This window comes from Dysidea avara, chromosome 5 (assembly GCF_963678975.1).
Source record: "Dysidea avara chromosome 5, odDysAvar1.4, whole genome shotgun sequence".
Classification (NCBI taxonomy): domain Eukaryota; kingdom Metazoa; phylum Porifera; class Demospongiae; order Dictyoceratida; family Dysideidae; genus Dysidea; species Dysidea avara.
In genome coordinates, this window is record NC_089276.1 from 7,516,455 (window position 1) to 7,539,788 (window position 23,334).

Sequence of the window (23,334 nt, forward strand, 5' to 3'; positions counted from 1 at the left end):
GACCTGCATGGTCAGGAATGATGCAGTTTGTACATCAGGGTCACCACCCAGGTAGGGCATCTATTATGTTCTTGCCCATAATAGACATGAATCCCAGTGACAGCACATGCATTTACTCCACCCTCATGTTCATCAGTAATCATGCACGAAGGCATGGTGTTACCCCAATCCTAACATTTGACCAGCCACTGTGGTGGAAAGCTACCATGATTGTTGAATCTGAACCTGAGGGAAGTGATCTAAGAGAAATTGTTTTGCATCTTGGTGGTTTCCACACTGAGATGAACTTTCTGGGATGTATTGGACATTTAATGGATTCATCTGGACTGCAAGAAATGCTTGAGTCAATCTATGCACCCAATGCAGTTGTTCACATGCTGAGTGGCAAGGCTATTGCACGAGCTGTACGTGCACACTTCATTGTTGATGCAGCCCTCAATGCTCTGATACTGAGAAGAGTGCTCAATGCTCCTCTACCATGCCAACCTGAAACACCAGAGAGCAATGATGATAACGATCCAGACGTTGCCGAATCTGCTGATGTAGGTAATAGTCAATACTTGGATGAAGCCCACACCTTTTATGATAAGTTAATGTCAGGAGATATTTGTGCTGAAGAAGCACAATCCTCCTGTGTTCTGGAAAAAATCAAGGATAGTCTTAAGAAGAATGCAGAGTCCATGAGGAAATCTTCCAGAACTTCAGCTTTGTGGATTCAGTACATGAGCATGATGGACATTTTACGCAAATTTATCAGAGCAGAGCATACAGGTAACTGGGAGTTACATCTGCAGTCCATCCAAGCTATGCTTCCATACATGGCAGCTTCAGGTCACAACTCCTACACTAAATCTGGCATGCTGTATTTGCAGCAGATGTCGACCCTTCCGACTCAACATCCCAATGTTCTGCAACATTTCAGTGAGGGATTACATGAATCCACAAAGCTGTGACATCCAAAGGAAAGGCTGGTGCAACTGTGACAGTTGCTGCTAACATGACCACTACAATGAAGAAGGACCAGTTTTTGGCCAACCAAAAGAATAAGCAGCAATTCATTTTTTGTTGAGTGCAGAACTGGAGAAGAACAACTGCAAAACTTACCATGCACCTGGAGATGCTGATCTTTTGATTGTTCAGAAGGCTGTTCAATCAGCTACTACCAGTAACACTGTGCTAGTTGGTGAAGACACTGACCTCATTGTCCTGCTCTGCTACCATGCAAGACTTGATTCCCATGACCTCTTCTTTCGTCCTGAGCCAAAAAAAACACAAAAAAGCTTCGTGTCTGGAATATCAGAACCACAAAAGAAAAGCTTGGTCAAGACATCTGCAACAACATCCTCTTCATCCATGCTATTCTTGGGTGTGACACAACATCACGTCTCTACGGGGTTGGAAAGGGGACATCCCTTAGCAAGTTCAAAGCAAGCAGTATGTTCCGTGAGCAGGCAAAGGTGTTCCATTCTAATTCAGCTTCCACACATGATGTGATAGATGCAGGAGAGAAAGCTCTAGTACTAGTCTACAATGGAATGTCAACTGACACATTGGATTCCCTCCGACATAAACGATTCTGTGAAAAAGTAGCTTCAAAAACATCCCATGTAAAACCACAATCATTGCCACCAACTTCAGCAGCAGCAAAGTACCACAGCCTTCGCGTGTACCTTCAAGTTCAAGAATGGAAAGGATCAGCTGCAGAACTTAATCCCATAGACTGGGGATGGCAGGAGTGTGAAGAGGGATTTGTGCCACTTCAAACATCACTACCTCCTGCTCCTGAACATCTGCTACGGGTGATTAGATGCAACTGCCAGACTGACTGCAGTACATTAAGATGCTCATGCAAGAAACACAACATTGAGTGTACTCTCGCTTGTGGTAACTGCAAGAGAACTGGGTGCACAAACACATCTTATGATAATGATAATGAACCTGTTGAGTAGTTATACACAGACTGACATTTGCTACAATCTCTTTGATTGATATCACCTGTATTAATTATATTATTTTGATAATAACTTGTTAACACATTATCCTAGAGTGATAATTTTAGTACCAAAAGATTTGTCTTTGCAAGAGCTTTTTAATGGTATGTTAAGTTTTGATACAGGTAGCATCCTAGCTGAGATATAACAATAAATACTGTGAAACCATAAAAGCGTTAAGAAGCAAAAAAAGTGGGTTTATGTTTCAGTGATTTTCACATTGTTCCCCCACGAGGATTCCTTAGGACTTTTTTTCTGTCAATGAGGACATAATAAGGAAACAAAATCTATTGAGTTTGCTTTTGTTGCAATTAGTTTAAGGTTCACTCACATATTGACTGTACTATAGTGACATTGACAGTTGCAAGCATTTATGACCACATGCTAACCAGACTTTGCTGACTATACCTATGGTGTTCCACTTTATGATACACTGCTGCTAGCAGGCTACACCTAGGCTTTCCAGGGCTAGAGCCCAGTCTAAGTCCTGGAAATTGGAACTTTATATGCCAGTTTAAAGTACTCCTGCATGGGTAATGACTGCCAAATCCCTGGTAATCATGTAAGACTGGCTATGTCACTGGCCACTAGTAGTGACATTGTGATTTGTACATGTAGACACCGGCATAGGAAGACTTTTCGGTCAAGCCTAGTCATCTCCTCCTATTTAGCTTGATTAACACTAACTCACACGGTTGCTGCTACATGCAGCCTTGTTCATACGTGCATTTATACAAAGGTAGTGTCATCGCTACAATAACAGCACTACAGCTACAGTGTATAGCTATCTCTTCACTACCTATTCTGCTAGACAACTCTACACCTATAATTCACATGCTTGATGTATGCATCGTTATATCACATGAAAATTTATCTTCTCTTTTGAAAAAAAATTGGACTCTACTGTAGTGCTGAGCGATAGTAAAAATTTTACTATCACGATAGTTCCTCATTAAATATCGCGATAGTGAATACTATCCCGATAGTTTATGAAACACTTTGCTCTTAACAAAGTCTTAGTTGTATAGCTATGATTTGCAGTAATATAGAAAGTTATTTTGCATGTACAGGACATTTGTTAATTAACTGTGTGGGCAGCCGATGAATATGGACTTTTGGTAAAGCTTTTACAGGCAACTCCTTTGTAAGAAAGCTGGTAATGCCAACTGTAAAACAGTATAGAAGGGTTGTTAATACCATTTTAATGCAGATCTGAGCTTATCATAACTATCACGATAGTGATATCCCTACTATCGCGATAACGATAGTGATTTACTATCGCGATATATCGCACTATCGATACTATTGCTCAGTCCTACTCTACTGGAATTATAACACTAACAGTTACCATTCTTATAACTTGTATCATGGAGTTTCATTCTTGTCCTTCTGTTAGAATAAACACCTAAGACATCTTGTTCTTCTTCAAGTCTCCTGTGTCGTCATCAACACTGTCTCCTGTATGATAGGTACACAATCAGTAATTCTTCTGACAGGTAGCTAGCTCATATAGCAGTGTGTTTTCAGCAATGGCACAAAGTATGACGATGATTGCTGAAACACTGAGTGTAGACTAGGAATTAATATATCCTGCCTTATATTTTGTGCATGTACAAATCAGGATGAAAATACAGTCTTTACATAGATTACAAAATTAATATTGCATAAGATATCTAGTTAATGTTAGCTTACTACACTAATGTGCCAAATAACTTATAATCCATAAATGGATTTGGAAATAGTACACAAACTAGACATATTAAAAATTTAAAATAAGAAATAGGGATCGCTGAAAAAAGCCACGAAACAAGAAGGGATCGCTGGGGTGGTAATGTAAACCACAAATCCCTATTTTGGCTCTAAATAAATGCTCCATTTGAGTATAAAGAGTCAAAATAGGGATTTGTGGTTTACATTACCACCCCAGCGATCCCTTCTTGTTTCGTGGCTTTTTTCAGCGATCACTATTTCTTATTTTAAATTTTTAATATGTCTAGTACATAAAAGCAATGACTTGACTAGTATGCATTTTCCTTAATACAGGTACACAGTGGCGGATCTAGGAATTTATAAAGGGGGTTTCCAGTTTCGAAGGTGGACATATTATATACACTGACATGGGTGACTGTGCTTGTGCTAAGGTGGTCTGGGGGCATGGCCCCCAGACCACCTTAGCTTAGATGCTTAGACCCCCTTAATTTAGATGCTCTGAGACAACAATTTTAGTGTGAAATTATCTGTAAATAAATATTTTACAGAGTCAATTTATGGAGTGCTGAGCATGCGAATCACTAATTATAGGCATACGCTGCAATAATTAATTAAAATACTTAACTGTTGTGTAATCATTTTTCAAAGGGGATTTCCGTGGAAACCTGAACTGTAGGTACACATTTAAAGATACTTTAATAGGGCAGTCAACCACTCTAATACCTCAAGTAGACATGATTTTAAAAATTCAGGCAAACTTGTTGCCAAATTTAGAAGGCTGGATTTTCAAAATTTCTTGTGAAAGTAGGCCCCATGCATGTACTTCTCACAGTGTATTTACCATTGTTCTTATCTCCCCTACTTAAGTTATTCCCCTAACTGTGTAGCATAAAAGTACAGGCAATCCTAATCTAAGCAGTTGAAACATATTTTCAATTAAGGAAGATTGACTATTGATTGATTGATTAAACTCCACCAATTGCCCAAGGCCAATCCTTGTTTAGAAGAGACATACAATAGAACATCACACAAAAGACAGGTGCTGATATGTCTACTGAACCACCCCTAATCATTACGGACAAACGGCTAAAAGTAACACTGTGGATTGTCTATTTATGCATGACTTGTGGTTGCAGTTAAATCGGAGTAAAAGCTATGGAATTACAACCAAAAAATACAAGCTCTTTCTCTTCTATCCTGCTTTGCTATTAATGTAGGGATTACACTAGAACAAAATGGAGTTCCTAAACAGCTGATATTAATAACCAAAATGCAAAATATCATCACAGAAGAATCTTAGTGTAATAAATCTATTATTAGAAAATAGTAACAGAAGCACCAATTAAGTTGCTGTTTCTAAAATCCAGGCATCACCCCCTGCTATAAAATCAGAGTAGAAATTTAAAATTTCGCTCTACAAAGCCTTGAGTCTGCTCTTTGTATGCTTATACAAGAGGGATATCCCTTTCAATAAGAAGAGGTATGTAGTTTCTTGTAGCCAACGCTATATACTATTATTCGTACCGTCAGTCTGTTCACATGCATTCAGAAGTCAGTTTCACCTGTATTACGAATGGCATGAAGCTGAAGCATATGCCTCAGAGTAAAGCTTACCAGCCAGTATAAGGTTAATGCAGGAGGGTTTACCAAGCACTCTCACTGGCTGATTTTAAATTAAGCTTTTAAGCTGTGCAAGTACTGAAAAGAATTATGTGTACACACACAATTTTCAGAAAACAAATTTAGGAAACCAAGCATGCCTGCAACCAGCCAAGCATGCCTGCAACCAGCCAAGCATGCCCATGTGGTCAGTGAGTGTGTGACTGATTTAAAAACACCACAACATGATCTCTGTGGTATGCCATATCGCACAGCCTCCATTCTATGCAACACACACACATGGCATGTGCACTTTGGAGTCCCCAAAATGTCCACTTTTTACACTTTGAATTACCTCTCTTATTCTCCTTGTAACAAGTTAAACAATTAATGGAGAGAGATAATCTGTGTGTGCTTGCCGTGTAGGAACATTGCAGATAGCAAGTGGTTAAAGGCTATGTACCATGTGTGCAAAACACCTAGCTCACCCCTAGGTCTACAGGAGACTACATTGAAATGAATATATACAAACCAATTACATTAATATGTGAATAAAATCAATAATTAAGGTATGGGATTTTGAATGATGGGAAGAAATTCACAGACATTGAAGGGAGTCTTGTGTGGCAGACTTGAATCCATTCCAAATGTAGCTCTTCCATCCCAAGATTAGCTTGGGATATGATAGTGCAGGATTGTTCGTACGGCTTCAGAAATCCCTGTGAATTCAAATTTAGGAACCCTCGGGTATTTGCCCTCAAGCCTCATGCTATCGTGAGCCACAATCTGTGGCTGATCACATCACTAGTGCTATAGCATAATTCTGTAGGAGAACCATAGAACCTTGCACACCCACCAAAACAACCACCATAATTGGACGGCCGTCGACAAGTGAAAATATCAGCTTGAGACAAATAGTTGTTTGTGGTTCTATTAATTATCAACTAATGTGAACTACCAGGGGCGTATCAAACTATGTGCTAAGTTCAACGCTTTTCTCACAAAGTGCACAAAATCATCATATTTGTGTGCTATGCTGCCTACTATAATTATCAAACAGTACGTAGTACCGTTTAAGTAGGGACCACCCTGAAAATGTCGCACGCCACCCAAAATTCCACCTTTAAAAATCATCCTAGAGACATTTTACGCAGCAAAAATCATCTTTACGGAATAGCACTAGTCCACGTAATATAAAAACTATAACAAAACACTTGCAGGTGGCCGGATATAGAATTTTAAAAAAATCGACAAAACTCAAATTTTAGGCCACTCCAAATGAGAGTGTAGTTTCCCGTCCTCCGCCCGCATCATGTCTTGGCACCCACATTGCATGTCCTTATTGTCATTATGTTTCCAAAACCACTTCCTGTGCTGCTTTCTGGAAACTTCTCATGGAGCCTTTTATTTTGCATTGCTATGAAACCTAAAAATAAATGGTTCTGGTGGTTGTTAGCTTGCAAAGAAGCCCTTTTCATGACCTTGAAATCCTCTCAAGATCGAGATACTCTAATAGAGCAGTCACATCTTTAATAATGAATAATGATAATAAGCCTCCCACCTGCACCGAATAATGAAAACATCAGGACGGGAATCTTATTTGGAATGGCCTTAGTCTCACTGCCTCACTCACTGACCACGGTCACAAGGTTAGAGGCCAAATGAAGCAGCGCATGGCCACCATTTTATGCCACAACAACAAACTCACCAGAGGGATGTGTCTTTTGGGGTTCCAATGAGTGTAGGCCCTCTGCACCTTGTCTTTTCTTTTATCTTCAATCAGGCTGCTTGTCTTCTTCTTCATCCAACAAAACCATATCGAGGCATTAATTTTCCGTATCAACACTTTCTTTCAGCAACATAATACAGACGCCACAGAATTATTACTTAGCAGCAAACAAAATGACTTCATCCTTTATTGGTCTAGCTAGCTGCACACCTCTTGGCTGACTCGAGATATACTCTAATACAACAGTCATGTATGATATTCTAATAGAACAGTCACAATTTACATTGTAGCTATATAGCTGTGCTACAACAAAAAAACTAAACAAATTAGTATTTTTAAAAATTGTAAATTTAAAAGTGAAGTAGGGATCTATGCAGCAAAAAGTAGTGAAACAATAGATGAATTATGGCATTACAGCATAGCTCAGTGGGAAAGTCCCCATTTTGGCACATTAGATATAACAATTATTTTGCTCAATACCAAAGTAGGGACTTTTCCACTGAGCTATGCTTTAATACCATAATTTATCTCTTGCTTCACTACTTTTTGCTGCATAGATCCCTATTTCATTTTTATTTTTTAAAAACTAGTCTTTATATATACACTAAAGCCTATATAAATATTACAGATTGTTTTAAACCTGTTCTTCAATATAATTAGGCATATTCTGTTTAGTTGCATGTTTCAAATTCTACAGTTTATTTGCTTTGGATTCTATTCAAAGCAAATTTATTATAAATCTTACCATACAAGTCACTACTGTTCCTTCCTTCTCCAGCAATATTGCTTACAACACATGTATAAGTTCCCCCAAGGAGGTAAGTTACATTGTTCACTGTCAACTGGCTATCATTGATCACAATGGCATCATTGTTTGGTGTAGCATCATTGTACAACCAGGTGTAATTGAGGTTGGAACCGGCATCCGATTGACATGTAAATGTGACATTAGTAAAGTGATCCACTGCCGGATTTTTAGGAGTAACCTCAACAGTGCCATTTGGAGACGATACTGTGAAAAAGAGGATGACGTGAGTAACATATACACGCACTCACATAATTATATTCACATTTAACATAGCACGGATTAACAATATTCTAGAACACTTTGTCAGGAAATGTGTGTAACCAGTGTTGTTTTAGTACTGCACAATCATTTTCTAGTTATAGTACAGTAGGACCTCCATTATCCGAACTCCTGTGTGCCAGTTCAACCATAAAAGTGTTCAGATAAGTGAATTTTTTTGGATAAATGAAGCCTATTCATTTATATAGAGAGTTCTGTTCAACTACTCTAATAGAACATACACTACTCTAATAGAACGTTCACCTAATGACGAAATACTCTAATAGAGTAGTCACTTATACTGTTTGGATAATTGAACATTTGGAGAATCGAGATTCGGATAATCAAGGTCCTACTGTACTCAATTTTAAAAGCATTTGTTGTTAGTATTAGATCTAGTGCCCCCAATAGTACCACCTGTTTACAGGAGTTTTTGTTAGTTTTAGTATCCTCTGTTACAGGAGTTGTCAGTATTACTGAAATCTTAGTACCCAGGAATTTAGTTAGCATTAAAAACTGAGGTTGACAGCTTATAAGGCATAAATCCAATGATGTTTTATTATTCAATTGCACACATAAGCAACTTTAATAAACTGTGATAATCAACAGTGGTCTTTGCCTCTTAAAATGCTCTGCAGGGTTCGGTTTTGTATGAAACCTTTTATGTACTTTAGTACTAGTATTAGAACCACGTTTATAGTTTTAAATTTTAACTACATATTTTCAAGGTATTAGTTAAGTTTTTTTGGATCAAAAAATTTCAGATACCTCATAATTTTGATTTATAGTTGTGACTAAAAAAATCATTGTATTTACTAAAAGTACTTTTAGTTTTAGTACCTTAGAACCAGAACAACACTAATAAAATCATTATAGTAATTACAAGTGCACAAAAAAATTTGAATTTTCAACTAGAGTAGGGACCATAACAAATTAATAAAAAGTACTGAAACAAGCTGGAGTAGAACATGATATTAAATCACAGTAAAACAATCAGAAGTGTTATATAATTCCTACTGTGCTCAAGATACCATAATGGAAATGCACAGCAGGGATATAACACTTCTTATTGTTTTACTGTGATTTAATATCGTGCACCACTCCAGCTTGTTTCAGTACTTTTTATTGATGTGCTATAGTCCCTACTCTAGTTGAAAATGCCAAAAATGTTTGTGTACTTGTTTGTTAACCTTTTTGTAAAATAGAATCATTATGACTGTGAATGCACACATCTCACATCAATAGAAAGAAATGGCACCTCACAACAGTTATATCAATTATGGTCTGAAAAGTGAAGTATCCATTAGCTTCATTGTCGGCTATGTTCAACCCGTTACGCAGCAGTACGAATCAAGAACTGTTTGAAAAGCACCACTGCAATTAAAGTAGCCACTATGAAAAATACAGACAATTTCCACTATGAAGGGAAGCCATCATGTGCTACTGCCAAATGGAAACTTTTTGCTGTCAGCAAAGATGAATGAGACACAAAGGAGGACACTGGTAAGCCCATGAAGAATGCATTGTTCATACTGCGGTATGCCAAAAAGCACCCCTCGGGTGGAAATGATGTCAAACAGTGAAAAAATCAAGCCTGTAGCCTTAGCCATTATTGAGTTATGCTTGTATGAAGGCATCAGTCAGTTACTCAGTTAGTCAGTTAGTGATGTTGGGTGGTGTTTTCATGGGCTACGCCCACACCTTTGTGGTCCCTACTATACAGTACTATCATACTGTATGATATTTGAAAGTTAACAAACAAGTACACAAAAAAATTGGAATTTTCAACTATAGTAGGGACCATAGCACATTGATAAAAAGTACTAAAACGAGCTGAAGTAGTGCATGATATTAAATCACAGTAAAGCAATAAGCAGTGTTATATCCATACTGTGCTCAAGATACCATAATGGAAATGCACAGTAGGTTGCCAATATTGGTGACAGTGTTAGTTTTACTGTACGGAGCTACTGGAGGTATCGATCAAATCAGATATACATGGCATTTAAATGGTGTTGTATTGATGGCTGATCCTGGACACATATCAATAACATCAAGTTTTAGCATAACCACACTGATGATAACTAATGTCACAGCTACTGATGATGGCAATTATATTTGTGAGGCAACTGATGAATTTCTTGATGCTACCTCTAATGAGTCTATACTATTTGGTAATTCTGTTGTATCAAACTTCAAAGTGTATTTCAAGTATGTTTCGCCAATAAAATAGATTTCTTGACAAGCCATCACTTTGTTGTCACTGCACACTACATTACATATCTGAAATGATTCAACATACTGTAGTTATGATTTGTATAAATAAATAAATGAATTTATATTATTTACAGTAATTATAGCTGAATTCCTATGCGATTTGGGGTATTACATAGCCAATTCCAAGCTGTGAAAAATGTTGCAACTTTCAAAAAATCCTTAGAAAAAGATAAGAAATGGTAGTAGCAATGTTAACAAGCACACAAAAATTTGAGAGTAGGGACCAATAGCACATTGCATAAAAAGTACTGAAACAAGCTGGAGTAGTCCATGATATTAAATCACAGTAAAACAATAAGTTATAGTTATAAACCGGTACGAGGGTGATATCATTGTTATTACACGAGTCCGAGGCGGAGCCGAGGACGAGTGTAATAACAATGATATCATCCGAGTATACGGGATATAACTGTTTTATATCCCAGTGCGCGGGAGTGCGCAGAAGTTTACGGATAGTAAATTAAGTTCCGGTTTGAGTCCTGTAACTGTGCTCAAGATTTCGTCCGAATTGTGTGGAGATTCTACTTTGTAGCCACAAGAAAGACCTTACATACTGCCTACAAAACTGTAGCGAAGGGCGGTGTTATGAAGCAGCGGTTTCAGGTATGATTCGCCTTCGTCAGAAATCGGTATAGTGGTGTCGCGTGGTGTGCAAGAGAAAAATAAAGACCAACAAGTGGCTACCATAGTCCAAGATAGAACGATGAAGCTAGAGGAAGTTAGTTCTTCACCATAGTGACCGTTGGGAGTGATTGCTGGAGCGAAAATCGTCACGTACTATTCTTGACATTTGTTAAACTATCGTATTGGTAACTTGTAGTGTTATTGTGTAAAGGATTAACAGTTTTCTTGTAAGATTTAGGTAGTTTTAAGTGCTGTATTGGTGTGTTTTGTATCAATATTTCCTTATTTGGCTCTTTGTTCCATCGGTAAACAATACCATTCGCGGTTATTATGATGTCATGAAAGAGACTGAGTGGCTCCGCAACAGGGTGATAAGTTAGTTATCACTGGGTGATAACTAATGTATCGAGCGTAAATCGGATGGCTGCAGGTTCGAGGCTACCTAGGTCCAGTCATGGATTTTTTCTCCTTTCTCCAACTTTTAAAACACACCTTAAGTAGTTAAAGTCTAAGTAGCTAAAGTCTTTGAGCAGGCTGTAGGACCAAGTGTCCTACAGACCTTCAGCACTTGTGCTGTAAAGCATTAATAAATAAAAATATCGTACAGTAGCAGTGCCGCTCTGTCTAGCTGTATGGTAGTTATAACCGAGCGCGGCGCTTTGATACTCCCACGCACTGGGGTTTAAGAAGTGTTATATTCCGATGTGTATTAGAAATGAACACAGCATGTCATGTAAATATGATGCATAGTTTGTAGGGAAGTCACGCGATCCAGAGATGGGGGTACGTGACTGACCATGCCGTCCCAGGTGTTAGTAGTAATGATTGTAGTTTTATAAAACAGTGGATTCATATAGAGGTGTCACTGTGAAGACGCGCCGCCAACCCTTTACAGTTATTGCAATTAGCTCGTCGCTCTTCAAAATACCATATTGTATTCCCCACTCAAACAAAAACAAAATCAATATCAAGACACACACAGTAGTGTGTTGTGTAGCCCAAGAAGCCAGCCGGCATACCATGTGTATTGATAGGAAGAAAGAAAATGTGATTGTCATGCAGTTGTAGCTATAGTTCAGTGCTGCAAGCCTTTACAAAATGAAACAATTTTTGCTGTGAAAATACTCTCCACCTTCAGTAGTCAACAGAGCAAATTTAAGCAAACTCACTTCAACAATCCTGAGATTGAGACTTCAAAGATTAACTTAATTTCTTCACTTTTATTTTTCTTCATTGTTTTGCACACTTACAAAAGCTGCATGAATGAATTATCAAAATCTGGAACACAGAAGGGGCTTTTAAGGCACAAGTTTGGCTGGAAAATGATAAACAGTTAAGGAGTTATTTGTGATTAAATAACACCAATATGTTACAAGGTAAACTGCTTATGGGAAAAAGCTGAAAATCAGTACATTGATAGGATAACTAATGAACCCAAAATCTATAAGAAATTGAGCTAAAGACCAGTGCAAAATCCAACAGTGTGTAGCAATTACATGATCAAGATTAGCTAATACAGTAAAAACCGATTACTTTCCATGCCTACAAGACAAAGTGCTCAGGGAAATGAGCTAAAAATCAGTGTTTAGATGGATTAATTATCTTCAAAGCTCCCTTCAGTGGTATAGAAGTCATTGGGTTATACCAACTATGTGTAGCAAGTGTGAGATCAAGATGCTCTAATGGGTTTTTTGGCAGCCATCGTAACAGAGCAGTCATGCAGCTAAGAAATAAATCTATTATAATGTTCATCCAGTCACCCTGTGGAGAGTTCAGCTACATTTACAAGTCAACCTGTAGAGATAAGCTGTAGAATAAGTTCAGCTAAGTTACAAGCAACCCTGTAGAAAGTTCCGCTACATTACAAGTCATCCCGTAGAGAGTTCAGCCAAGTTACAAGTTGCCCTGTAAAAAGTTCAGCTAAGTTGCAAGTCATCCTGTGGAAGGTTCAGCTATTACAAGTCACTGTGTAGAGAGTTTAGCTACATTACAAATAACCCTAAAGTATACAGTACAGTTACATAACTAGTCTCACTGTAGAGAGCTCAGCTGCATAAAAATCATCCTGTAGAGAATCTAGCAATATTGCAAGTCTCTCTGTAGAGAATTAGCTAGGTTACAAGTCATTCTGTACAGAGTTCAGCTACAAAAACTATTCATCATGTAGTATAAGAGTCACTATAAGCCTCCCTATCAAAATTTTAGCTTCATATACGTAACCCTGTACTACAAACAATTAAGTCAACCTGTATAGAGAGTTCATGTGAACATTGTATATGACCAATTAACACAATTGCATAATTGCACATTACTAAATCAATGGTTCAAATGTACATGTAGCTAAAAAATTAATTTAAAATCTCATAATTCTCATAATCCTCATTCCTGTAGTAAAGAGAAAAGACGAGTTAAAAGAAAGACTCAAATTACAAAAAGTGATATCTAATCCAAAAGCAGCCAAATAAAAAGGGTGTGCCCTTCCCCCAAACACAGAGTGAAAATATCTGAAGTCCAAGGTTGCATCCAAGAATGGCTGTGATGGTAGGTTAATAACTAAAATTTTAATAATGACAATTCAGGTGAATTTTGTGCTGAATACCAGAGTGCATTCAAGATACTCTAATAATGCAGTCACCCTATATTAGAGCATTCAGCTACATTACAAGTCATTCATTCAACTATGTTACAGCTAGAAAGTGCAGCTACCAGGGGTGGATCCAGGTTTCCAAAAACTAGTCAATTTATTTTGCATTGATTTTCAAAGGTATCAAAGGCAGGGATGGATCCAGGCCTAGTAGGAGAAAGTAACATAAATTCACTAAAATTGTCATAATTAATTTTTTGCCGTTTACCTACCACCACAGCCATTTCTTGGATCTTGAATTCCACCTTGGGTTTTACAATTTTATTTACCCTGGATTTGTTTGGGGGGGGGGGGGGGCACACCCTTTTAGTACAGTTTGGATTAGAATTAATAGATGGTAATAAGGGGCACAAACAGGCTAAGTTGTAGGTAATTGGGGAGAGGCAGACTCTCTTGTTAATGCTATATTGTTGAAGCAGCAAGCAATCATGTCTCACTGTTGATACTGTACCAGAGAAATCACCAAAGGCCAAGACCAATCCTAGTAAAATTCCTATGTTCCTCTGATGTCCTTAGCATTCTATCTAAGAAAAGAGACCTCCAGTCATCTATTACCATAAAGCCAGATATGACAAAACAGGAACAATTGACTGACTTTGAACAGTTATTGCTCAAGCAACAATGGCAGTTACTACAAAGTGGATACAGTTGCAAACAAATCAAAATCTGCCGTAATTCCCTCATTGTAGACAATGTGGTTTTTGCCAAGGTACTTGAAAATAAGTTGGTGTTTTTGTCAACAATTCCAGAAGCCAGATCTATAACTACAACTACTGCAACACCAAACCCTGCTCCTACTTCCTAACCAATGGATCTCAATTCTGTCTCAAATTGACTAGATATTGACGTGTGCCTATGGAATGCTAGAAGCATTGTCAATAAATTATCCTCACTTATTTCTCGTGGAGGTGGAGTTATGCTAGCCATCGACGTATCCATCCCTAGCAAAATCCTTCCAAGTCCTAACAATATTGAAGTAATTGTTTGCAAATCACCACTCACAATCCACTTACACTGTCTTTAGTATACAATCCCCAAACAGTTCTGTCACTTCTCAGCAAAACCTTTTAGATTTTCTTTCTGACATATTGCAATCTGATAACAATGTTGTTATTCTTAGAGACTTTAATATGCCAGATATTTGTTGAAGTGCTGATTCTATGTTCTCTACGCTATTCTGTGACCTGGTATTTCAATACAACTTTCCCAGCTAATTGAATTCCCAACACACATACATGGAAACACATTTGTAGCATATGGATATCATGGGACAGACACTTGTATATAATATTGTAGCAGTGTATGCATGTATGTATACATTGTATGGTGTGCTTTGGTTGGAATATTATTATTATTCACGTGATCAACCACGCCGTACGCCACATGGTGTCAGAACGATGAACCTACAGCCTCCGACTCCCTTTTCGTTTGGAAAGAGTGAAGAATGGCCGAAGTGGAAGTGTCGCTTCGAGCAGTACCGGGTTAGCTGAGAAAGGAGAACAATGCCAAGTCAGCACCCTCTTGTACTGCTTAGGAGAGGAAGCGGAGGAAGTGCTGGACACTACCTGCATATCAGGAGATGACAGGAAGAAGAACGAGAAGGTTATAGACGAATTTGACAAATATTTTAAAGTAAAGAAAAATGTGATCTATAAGCGAGCCAGATTTAATCAGCGTAGCCAGCTTCTGGATGAGTCAGCAGACCATTTCATCACAGAAATACACAGATTAGCAGATAACTGTGAGTTTGGTGATATGAAAGACCAGCTAATCCGTGACCGCCTCGTTGTGGGAATCCGAGATTGTGCATTATCAGAACGCCTACAATTAGAAGCAGATCTAACTCTCGACAAAGCAAAGAAGCTTATCCGTCAGAGAGAAGCAGTGAGAGTACAGCAAGATTTTTTACATAAATCCCAGGTCAAAGATGACACCTCTCTGGATGCAGTGAGGCAGAATACCAATGTGAGAAGGAAATTGCCATCCATACCCCACACTTCTGCTAAACCACCACCGAGCAACTGTCGTAGATGTGGTAGTGGAGCACATCCTAGACACCTATGCCCAGCAAAGGAGACAACCTGCTACAGATGTAACAGACGGGGCCATTATGGCCCTCAATGCCTGTCCAACACAGTTGCAGTGATATCAGCCACACCCCAACCACCCCAAGCAGAATCAGAGATCAGGTTCCTGGATACAGTTGAGGGCATTCAAGGCAACATTTGGGAAGCCAAAGTGATGATCAAAGACAAGGTGGTATTATTTAAAGTTGACACTGGAGCTGAGGTCACCATAATATCAGAAGGAACATGGAAGAGCTTAAGTTTGACAGAGCCCTTACAGCAACCTAACACATTTCTCTGTGGACCAGATCACACCTGACTAACAGTTCTGGGTAAGATATTACTAACTCTTACACTAAATGAAGTATGCTACAAACAACCAGTTTATGTTGTAAAGAACATTACTAAAAACTTGTTAGGATTCCCAGCTATAAAAGCACTGAGTTTGTTGTCACATGTAGAATCAGTTGATAAAAACATTGTTTCACAGTATCCATCACTGTTCACAGGTCTGGGTACATTTGCACAAGAGTATAGGATTCAACTAAAAGCGAATGCACAGCCATTTGCTCTACACACACCCAGGAACATACCTCTAGCCCTTAGGCCAAAAGTTCATTTAGAATTAGAACGAATGGAGGGCATAGGAGTAATATCTCGTGTTAATGAGCCCACACCTTGGTGTCCAGCTATGGTGGTTGTGCCAAAGCCATCGGGAGCAGTTCGTATATGTGTAGACATGAAGCCCCTGAATGAGAATATCCGGATCCTGCGAGAGGTACATCCAATGCCAAAAGTAGATACTACCTTGGCACAGCTTACTGGTGCAACTATCTTTAGCAAACTCGATGCAAACAGTGGGTTTTGGCAAATCCCACTGGCCAAGGAATCCAGATTGCTTACAACCTTTATTACACCATATGGCCGGTTCTGCTTTAATAAACTGCCATTTGGAATATCAAGCGCACCAGAAAATTTTCAGTGCCACATGAATGACATTTTATCTGGCCTTCCTGGGGTGTTATGCCACGTAGATGACATTCTAGTGTTTGGGGCCACCCCTAGTGAGCATGATGATAGACTTCGGGCAGTGCTTGAACGAATTAAATGTGCAGGGGTTACATTAAATGCAGAGAAATGCCAGTTCTCTCAAACCCGAATCACCTTTCTTGGCCATGTCATTGACCACCATGGTGTTTCACCAGACCCACGAAAGACAGCAGCTATCTCAGCAATGAAACCACCATCTTCAGTGACAGAACTTCGAAGATTTATGGGTATGGTTAATCAAATGGGTAAGTTCTCCCCAAACATTGCCCAATTTTCCAAACCACTAAGGGAACTGTTAAGCACCAAGAATGCCTGGACATGGGAAGCTGCACAAGAAGATTCTTTTAACAAGCTTAAAGAAGAAATCTCATCACACAGGGTACTGGGACTTTATGACCCATCAGCAACTACCAAAATTAGTGCAGATGCCTCCGCTTATGGCCTAGGAGCCGTTCTTCTTCAGAAGCAACATGACCAGTGGCGCCCAATTGCTTTCAGTTCACATGCATTCAGGGCCGCCCACAGGGGGGGGGGGGCAACTGGGGAATTTTTCCCCGGGCCCCAGCCTGTTAGGGGCCCCACTTAGGGCCCCTAGCTATGCAGTTTAAAACAGTGAATTTATGATTCAGCCGCATACTACATCATTACTTTAATTTTTATCAACTTACACCTTAGTGTCCGCCTACCATCATCAATGATCAAAAGAAGTGATTGGTCTTTGTGCAGTCTTACGACATGGAGGAGAATTCCAAATACATTATCCATGACTAGTAATCAGGCGTATGTCGAGATTTATTCCCTTTGCGCCTAATGAATACAATTTTAACCATGCTAATTAGGCGCTTATATGACATCGTGACTGACAGACTGACATTCAACAGAAGCCAGAGACTGTGACTAGTGAAGCCAGAGACTGTGACTACTGAAGCCTTTGTTATAAAAACTGAAGCCCAGTAAACCAGGAAACCTCTGTTAATGACTTGACACCTTAATCGCAAAAATAATGTTACAGCCATGCTGCTATAATTAGCTATATGTGTGACCAGCTCCTTTTAAGTAAGTATTAACCATTATAGCTTTATGTGTATAAATATACGTGCAATTTCAGGTGTATGGTACTGATTTTAGTTATTTGAGTATATGTAGCTAACTAGTGATGTGAGTAAGTAGGAGCCTGGCATTGGCTGCCAATGGCATAATAGCTATTAAGGCTTTAGCTATAATGTCAAGTGTGAAATGGACCTACCTCTCTGGTTCTGAAAAAAGAAAAGCGAAAAAGAAAAGGATTGAAAATGAGAAAAAGGGAAGGCAGACGTTAGAAGAGTGTGGCTGGTTTGCATGTCGATCTAGTCCAGCAACACAGCCAACAAAATCTCATTCACTGACAGAAGAGGATATTTCAACTGTGCACATCAGTGGTATGTCAGCTTTGAGCTCCAGTGATGCCTAAGTGACGGGACAATCAGATAAGTTGGAGGAAAACATGGAACCTATAGCAGATTGTCATAGTGAAAGGTATGATGTAATTATAGCTATACTGTCTAAGGATTTTTACTCTCTTTACCTGTAGAGGAAATGATGTAGAAATCAACTCATCTTTGCATACTCAAACTCTGCCTTTAAGCAATGATAATGAAAATACAGGTAGCTGCTTTTTAGACAACCATGACATCGGTGAATTTGGTCAGCCTTTGCAAGAACTTTGCACTGAACACGAAACACCTTCATCTTCAGCTGATACCAATCATGCCATAACATTGCCTAGTAATGACCCAGCAACTTGGACCCACCTCTCAAATACAATAAGAGAAAGTGTTGTCCTGAGTGGTCCACCAGCAAATCCATCCTGTTTCCTGCGTGATTCCCATGGTAGGAGTTTTCCCTCTAACATATTCGACAAAACATGCAAAATGGAGAAAAACATGTGTTGACTGGCTTGCATGGAGTCATTCAGCTAGCAAGCTATTTTGTTTTCCCTGTTGTCTCTTTCATGGTGCAGATGATAAACAAGAATCGTCCAAGTTAGCTCTACCAGATGCTGGAATTCAGGACAATTGGCGAAAGTTGTATGAACAAGTCAAGAGCCATGAACGAAATATGCTGCATGTTTCCCGCTATTTAAAATGGAAATGCTTAGAGGCAGCTTTGAAGAAGAAAACAGGAATAGATGCTGCTATGCAAAGGCAAATAGATGAAGAAACAGCTAAATGGAAGGAAATACTAAAATGCATATTGGATGTCATACTTTTCTTAGCTGAGCGCAACCTTCCATTTAGGGGATCAAGCAACAAAATAGGGGATGGAGACAATGGTCTGTTTCTAGGTATATTAGAGCTGCTGAGTAAACACAATAAGGTACTAGAAATGCATCTTAACAATGTAAAGCAACATCAGATATCAGAAAGCCGTATGCAAACACACTACCTTTCATGGAGATCGCAAAATGAATTTATTGAAGCATGCAGTACACAGGTCCTAGATGCTCTTCTTGCAGAATCTAAGAATGCTATATATTATAGTGTAATTGTTGATGCAACCCCAGTTGTATCACATACAGAGCAAATTACGTTTGTTCTAAGGTATGTGCACAGAAATGAAGACAATGTTTGGGATGTAAAAGAGCGTTTTCTGATGCTTGAAGACTGTGAAAAAAAGAAAGGAAAAGATATAGCTGACTTGCTATGTAGTGTATTGGAGAAAAATGAAATAGATCTTCAAAACTGCAGGGGTCAAGGGTATGATAATGGCTCAAACATGTCAGGGATATATAAAGGTGTACAAGCACTAATCTTACAAAAAAATCCCCAAGCGATATATTTGCCTTGCAGTGCACACAGCCTTAATCTTTGTGGTGTCCATGCAGCTGAGTCCAGTACAGATGTAAAGTGTTTTTTTGAGAACATACAAAAGTTGTACAATTTGTTTAGTGGCAGTGCATCTAGATGGAAAGTTTTACAGGATAAAACAAGTATATCTTTACACAGATTGTCGGAGACTCGATGGAGTGCTCGAATTGATGCTGTAAAATCCCTGGTAAAAAGGCCCAGGGAGATTTTGAGTGCTTTGGAAACATTGAAAGAGGACTTTGACCTACCGGGTGACTTATACAATGAGGTTGTAGCACTGCATAAATGGTTTTTCTCTTTTGAATTCGTTGTTTTGGCAACCTTTTGGTTCAAGGTTTTGCAAGCCATTCATAATGTTAGTTGTTTGCTTCAAGGTACTCAACTTACTCTAGATGAAGAGATACGGCTGTTTGCACTACTTACCAGTGATCTGCATCGTATCAGTGAATCATGGTCAGCTATTCTTGATGAGGCTAGAACTGTGGCATCTAATCTGGGCTTTGAGGAACAGTTTAAACAGAAAAGACAAAGGAAATGTAAAGCTTTACCTGGTGAAGACCCCAGAAATGCTCACATTCATGCTAATGAAGAAGACAGGTTTCGGATTGATGTTTTTATGTTGCCTTAGACAAACTAACACAAGAGATTGAATTGAGATCCCAAAAACCAGGAAACATTAATGATATGTTTTCATTTATTTGGCAACCAAGTAAAGGTGATGCAGACTCCAATGTTGCAAAAGCTGTTAAACTTGCAAAATTCTACTCAAATGACTTGACAGTAGATGATTTTTCTGAAGAGATTCTTCACATGACCATGGTAGGTAAAGAATTATTTGGAACAGTGTCATCACTTAATCTACTTAACCTAATTTATCAAAAGGGACTACAGAATATTTTCCCTCAAACATGTATTGCCTTGAGAATTTTAATCACAATACCAGTATCAGTTGCTGAAGGAGAAAGAACCTTTAGCAAACTATCAATTGTAAAGAATCATCTGAGATCAACAATGGGACAAGAACGCCTCTCACATCTGATTTTGATGTCATGCGAACATGATTTAGCAAAAGGATTAAATTATGACAACATCATCGATTCTTTTGCATCACTGAGAGCCAGAAGAATTCACTTTCCTTCTTCATCTTCAGACTCTTCATATCAATAACCCTATCAATTTGATCAGTTGTAATACCTATAGTGTCATAGTGATACCTAAATTCTATGTGTATGACATGTATCAATAATAGTAAAATCATACTTTTCAAAAATTTACATAGTAAAAGCAAAAGCTGAAGTTAAATTTGTGCATGTGGCAATGTGCTGGCCTACAGAAAAAATAAACACAATAAAGTTTCATTATTAAGTTCACAGCTAAGCAACTGAGCATCCCTCTCTCTCCCACACATACACACACACACACATCTACACACATTTAGCTATACTGTAGTAACAGACATTAATGCATGGTTTATACAATGAATCCAACTGAAAATGAGACCCTAAAATACCTCTAACATTCAATCTCAGAACACTAATTTTTCAAAAATTTCCTGGGGGGGCATGCCCCCAGACACCCCTAGATAGCGCATGCTTCGCATGCGAATTGTGTTTCACCATTCTGCTAATCACATCTTTATATAGGGGCCCCAATTTAACTTCTTGCCCTGGGCCCCTCTATTTCTCTGGGCGGCCCTGCATGCATTGAGTGAGACAGAACTTCGATATGCCCTAATCGAAAAGGAGGCTCTTGCTCTGACATGGGCCTCGGAGAAGTTTTCCAAGTACACCCTTGGCAAAGTCATCATGTTGGAAACTGATCACAAGTCTCTTGTACCACTCTTAGGACAGAAGAGCTTGGATTTGCTACCTCCCAGAGTGTTACGGTTTAGGCTGCGCCTTATGCGATTTCAGTGCACAATTCAGCATGTGCCAGGGAAGTCCTTATACACTGCAGACACCCTGTCTAGAGCACCACTAAGGGAATCCTGTGATGCAACTGCTATTAGCTCCAGAGAAACAGAGCAGTTTGTCCAAGCCATAAGAACAGTGCTCCCAGCCAGTGCAGACCGTTTAGAGACTTATGCAAAGAAACAGGCAAATGATAGAATCTGCTCAAAACTGATTGAATTTTGCACATCTGGGTGGCCATCCAGAAATCAACTTAGCAGAGAGCTTAAAGAATACTGGAGATACCGAGGTTGTCTTACACTCAGCAAAAACCTACTGCTGTATCAAACACGAATTGTGGTACCCTCAGAGATGAGACAAGAAACTCTTGACAAAATCCATCATGGTCATCAAGGTATACAGCGTTACAAATTACGAATTGCTTCTTCTGTCTGGTGGCCAGGAGTTTCTACAGCCATAGAACATTTTGTACAGTCCTGCCCAACTTGGCAAAAATTGACAGTTTTACCCAGAGAGCCATTAATGACAACACCCTTGCCAAATTACCCATGGGAGCGAATAGCTGCAGATCTCTTTGAACTAAAAGGCTCTCACTACTTGCTGGTAGCAGACTATTACTCAAGATTTGTAGAGGTGCAAAAACTAACAACTACAACATCCTCCAACATTGTGACCATTGGATATCATGGGACAGACACTTGTATATAATATTGTAGCAGTGTATGCATGTATGTATATATTGTATAGTGTGCTTTGGTTGGAATATTATTATTGTTCACATGATCAACCACGCCGTACGCCACAACATTGGACTTAGTAAATCAGTAACTGTGACGAACTAATACACAATATTTCAGTCAACGATACAACTTCCTCCTCTCTCAAATTGGACCACGTACCACATGATATCCTTTAAAATTAAACAAATTGTTTTGAATCTTCACCAAAGAAGAGAACCTTTCTATATCTATGACTACTCCAAAGGAGATTATGAAAGCCTTAATATGTATCTACGTAGTACTGACTTCTCAGATTGTTACCATTCCAGTGATGTTGAGTACATCTGGACATCTGTGCAATATATCCAAGGTGATGGAGCGTCTAGTCTACAACAAGATCATCTCTCACGTCACAACCCGCCTATCACCCCAGTAGTGTCTAATCACTGGACTGGACTACTTGACTGGAATACTGGAATGGACTACTGGACTGACATTTTTTTTGGTTTTGCACATTTTTAAGGGTGGGGTACTGTACATTTGGGTGACTTGTGACAACATTTCAGCAATACGGTCATAAAAAGTAGCTGTGATAAGCCAAATGGGTTCAATTAAATGTATTCTATTCACTGCTTGACAGTATCTACTCTACTGTATAGCAGATACTGACATGTAGGTATACCCAAAAATGTTTCTCTCACTCTTAGGCACACATGATTATTGTGATACAACTTCATATGAACTGGTGACTAGTCACTGATATGTAATTGTGTGTAATGGAGGCACATTAAATTAACCTACTTTTAAACTTGTACACACTGTATGCCATTGTGCTATGACCTTGCAATTTTCTACTCCTACTAACAGCTAAATGGCATTGTAATACAATTTAATAAAAGAATGCAGACATTTCATTCCAGTTTAAATATAACCAATTATACGATGGGATCTAGTTTGTGTGTTCATACACACCATATAAAGTTGAATCACACAACAATAGTGAGAGAAACATTTTTGGGCATGCACACATGTCAGTCTATACAGTAGAGTAGATACTGTCAAGCAGTGAATAGAATACATTTAATTGAACCCATTTGGCTTAT

General features: G+C 38.8%; 3 protein-coding genes and 1 pseudogene across 3 annotated transcripts; 3 read left to right on the plus strand and 1 right to left on the minus strand.

Annotated features, from left to right (window-relative positions):
• Nucleotides 1–997: 997 nt before the first annotated feature.
• LOC136256738 (uncharacterized) lies at nt 998–2,055 on the plus strand (annotated as a pseudogene).
• A 1,308-nt stretch (nt 2,056–3,363) lies between these two features.
• On the minus strand, nt 3,364–17,557 carry LOC136256289 (HEPACAM family member 2-like). Its single transcript, XM_066049210.1, has 3 exons — nt 17,443–17,557; nt 7,775–8,041; nt 3,364–3,449 (listed from the first exon to the last, which is right to left on the minus strand). Exons 1-3 carry the CDS (start codon nt 17,519–17,521, stop codon nt 3,397–3,399), a joined length of 399 nt encoding a protein of 132 aa, XP_065905282.1. The 5' UTR covers nt 17,522–17,557; the 3' UTR covers nt 3,364–3,396.
• A 421-nt stretch (nt 17,558–17,978) lies between these two features.
• LOC136254956 (zinc finger MYM-type protein 1-like) lies at nt 17,979–20,230 on the plus strand. Its single transcript, XM_066047676.1, has 2 exons — nt 17,979–18,174; nt 18,756–20,230. The coding sequence occupies exons 1-2, from the start codon at nt 17,979–17,981 to the stop codon at nt 20,228–20,230; spliced, it is 1,671 nt and encodes a 556-aa protein (XP_065903748.1).
• Nucleotides 20,231–20,286: 56 nt separating this feature from the next.
• Nucleotides 20,287–20,769, plus strand: LOC136254957 (52 kDa repressor of the inhibitor of the protein kinase-like). Its single transcript, XM_066047677.1, has one exon. It carries the CDS (start codon nt 20,287–20,289, stop codon nt 20,767–20,769), a length of 483 nt encoding a protein of 160 aa, XP_065903749.1.
• Nucleotides 20,770–23,334: the final 2,565 nt, after the last annotated feature.